The 3140-nt window shown below is 32.1% G+C and overlaps 1 protein-coding gene across 1 annotated transcript; it reads left to right on the top strand.

Annotated features, from left to right (window-relative positions):
* The first annotated feature begins 858 nt into the window (after nucleotides 1-858).
* Nucleotides 859-2755, top strand: LOC148554367 (uncharacterized). Its single transcript, XM_088493983.1, has 3 exons — nucleotides 859-1284; nucleotides 1863-1912; nucleotides 1989-2755. Exons 1-3 carry the CDS (start codon nucleotides 956-958, stop codon nucleotides 2465-2467), a joined length of 858 nt encoding a protein of 285 aa, XP_088350109.1. The 5' UTR covers nucleotides 859-955; the 3' UTR covers nucleotides 2468-2755.
* The last annotated feature ends 385 nt before the right edge of the window (nucleotides 2756-3140 follow it).

The raw sequence follows: 3140 nt of genomic DNA, 5'->3' as shown, positions 1-3140 counted from the left end.
GGACCTAAATAAAAAAAATTGTAGGGATCTAATTAAAAAAATAGTGCAAAGACTCAATTAAAAGGAAAAAAAGTATAGAAACTTAATTGAAAATTTTACGAAACTATAGGGACCAACAGAGTAATTAAACCTTTATTTTACTACTTTATCAAAATGTATGTATGTAGTAATACTTTTTCGGTTCATGTCTTCAATAATTAAGAACACTTGTTAAAGCCAACAAAAAGTTCCAAACTTTATATATTCGACTGTTGGTATTTGAAGCGAGGTTATGATCTAAAAAGATGAAGATTAGAGATTTTAACTTCTTCAAACATAGAATTAAGTCAGGAGAATAACTTGCAAGACATAGATATTCTAATATTAAAATTAATAGAACGTGAGATTGTAAATAAATTTTGTGTATTTACCTAATGTTAACTTCTCTCTTTTAGTTACTGTCTTTTAAGCTATTGTTTTTTCGCCATTCAATATTTATTATGGCACATTATTTATTGGGATTCAACTATTGTAGAATATAATAACGTATCCGTAGTAATATCCAATCGTTATCCTGTAAAATCAGTTATAATCTTAATCACTTGGTCGATTATATTCTCTTTTGTCCGAACACTGACTTACTAATAGCTAAATAATGTTTTGAATTTGATTACATATTCAAAATTCAAATGAGAAGAAGCAGGGGTATTTATGAGAATTATTGTAATAAGAAATGAGAAATTAGATTAGATAGTTGAAAATGAAATAGTGTAAAATGTAAAGACAGAGCAGGTAGATAGCAAGAGAGTGGGGTCACATAACTCATAAGTATCTCTATGCACTCTCCTCTTACCTTGTCTTATCTGTCCCAATTTATTGCTCTGCTCCCTTGTCACGCCCCCTTCATTAAACTACATATATCACACATCTTTATATTCTTTAGAACTAAATTCAAACTTGGACACTTGTTGCTTGCATGGCTTCAACAGAGAAAAGACTGGCAGAGTTTCTGAATGAGAAACAAGAGCCTTTCATCCTAGAGCTTTACCTTCTAGAAAGAGGCTACTCAAAAAGATTGACTTCAAAGTCAACAAGTCTCAGTAAGAGAAAGAAAAGTGTCTTCCCATTCTCCAAACTGCTAACAGCTCTACACAACAAACTTGCTTTCCACAACCAAAAATTTTGTGCTGCTGCAAACTCAGATCGCTTCTCAAACGCTAGCAGCTCAACCGTCTTCCATTCATGCTCTGATTTCGACGAAGACAGAACCTCTTCAGCATCACACACTGATAATATACCTTCCAGGTACCAACCCATCAAAATTATATTTAATTTAATCAATAAATTATCATTTGTACCCATGAAAAATACAGACGCATATAAGAATTGTTAAAATATAATTAGGATCAATTAGGATCAATTAGCATTATTTAGTATATCTGAATATTTATTATAAGAGATTACGTCTTTATTATTGAGTGTAATCAAGTTGTCTATTCAAATTGTATATTCAAGTTATATGTAATGATACAATATAAAAAGGCATTTATAGGTACTAGAATTGTAATAATAAAGACGTAATCTCCTATAATAAATATTCAAATATACTAAATAATGCTAATTGATCCTAATTATATTCTAACAAAAATAAAACGACAATTGTAACCACAGAAGATGGCTTATGTGTGCCAAAAGTACCCTAACAGTAACCAACGTCTGAGTACTTTTGGCACACGAAAGCCATTTTCCGTGGTTATAATTGTCACTTTATTCTTATATGGGTATATTTTTCAGCGTCTATATCTTTAATGGGTACAAATAGTAATTTATTCTTAATTTAATTTGTACAAGTTTTTTTTCTCACTTTGGCCTTATGAACAAAGCCAGCATGCTACCAACAATGGAAAGCACTGCCAAACATGCTTAGATCAAGGTACATACACCTCTTCCAGACTTCTTTTCTTATCGAAATTAAATAGAATATTCTTTAATAAGAGTTTGAATGGCAGGTCAAGAATTGAATGAGGATGTTTCTGGAATACAGAATTATGGTGTTCTTGCACCCAAGAAAATCACGGAGGATTCGCTGCTTTCGGCAGCACTATGGAGCTTACTCATTCAGACAGCAAAAAGCGAAAGCTATGGCTACAGAATGCAACTGCAAGAGCTTCTTGGAACAAATAAGTCCAACCAGGTAGTATTCGATTGCGAGAGAGAAGAAGAAGAAGCGGGTCAACAAGTTGGTCATGAGTCAAAGTCAAAGATAATGAAGTTGTTGACTTTGGATTACTCCAAATCTATGAATGAATGGAGTAAGTTTGAGCAGCATGTTAAGGCCGTTAGCGTTGAGATTGCCGAGGGAATTTTGGAAGGCGTGAAACATGAAATTGTGTCAGATATGATTCAGATTTCAACACCAACCGCATTCTCTTCCTACCTTAGTAGTAACAAATTACCCCCCATTTCTCACCCTTTATTAGCTTCTTAAATATAATGATGTCATACTATATAACCAATCCTTTTAAACTTGAAACCATTGCATGCTGCCGTTTATTCTGAATGTTTTATACTCTGAATTGTATAGAAATTAACTTTCAAATTTAAAAAGAAGTTACAATTAGTCCTATGGTAGTAAATTTGTTAAAGAGTAAAGTATCGTTTTTGTCCCTGACGTTTGGGGTAAATCTTATTTGTGTCCCTAACGTTTAAATCGTTCTATTTGTATCCCTAACGTTTGTAAAAGTGATTCAATGTTATTCTGCCGTCAATTACACATCATGAGCACTTTAGTTTGAGTTTTAAAAATCTCTTCTTAAAGTTAGAATACAAATGTCTGGGATAGAATCAATGATCTACTCCGAAAAATAGCTCATTAAATGTTGAAACTAATTCCTACAACATTTGCATAATTCACTTTTCTAGGGACATAATTGAATCTAAACACAAATAGTGGGTATAATATTAAAATCGAACACATACAAGTGAGACCTAATTGAGAATGAATACATCCAAGTGAGAATAATTGAAAAATATAATCTGATTTGTTAGTATAATTGTTAGTAGGATAACATTGAATCACTTTTATAAACGTGAAAGATACAAATAGGACGATTTAAACGTTAGGGACACAAATAGGACTTACTCCAAACGTTGGGAACAAA

Source organism: Arachis ipaensis, chromosome B7, assembly GCF_059453495.1.
Source record: "Arachis ipaensis isolate K30076 ecotype BB chromosome B7, ASM5945349v1, whole genome shotgun sequence".
Taxonomy (NCBI): Eukaryota; Viridiplantae; Streptophyta; class Magnoliopsida; order Fabales; family Fabaceae; genus Arachis; species Arachis ipaensis.
Note: the sequence above shows the minus strand (reverse complement) of the source record. Positions and strands in the feature narration are given on the sequence as shown.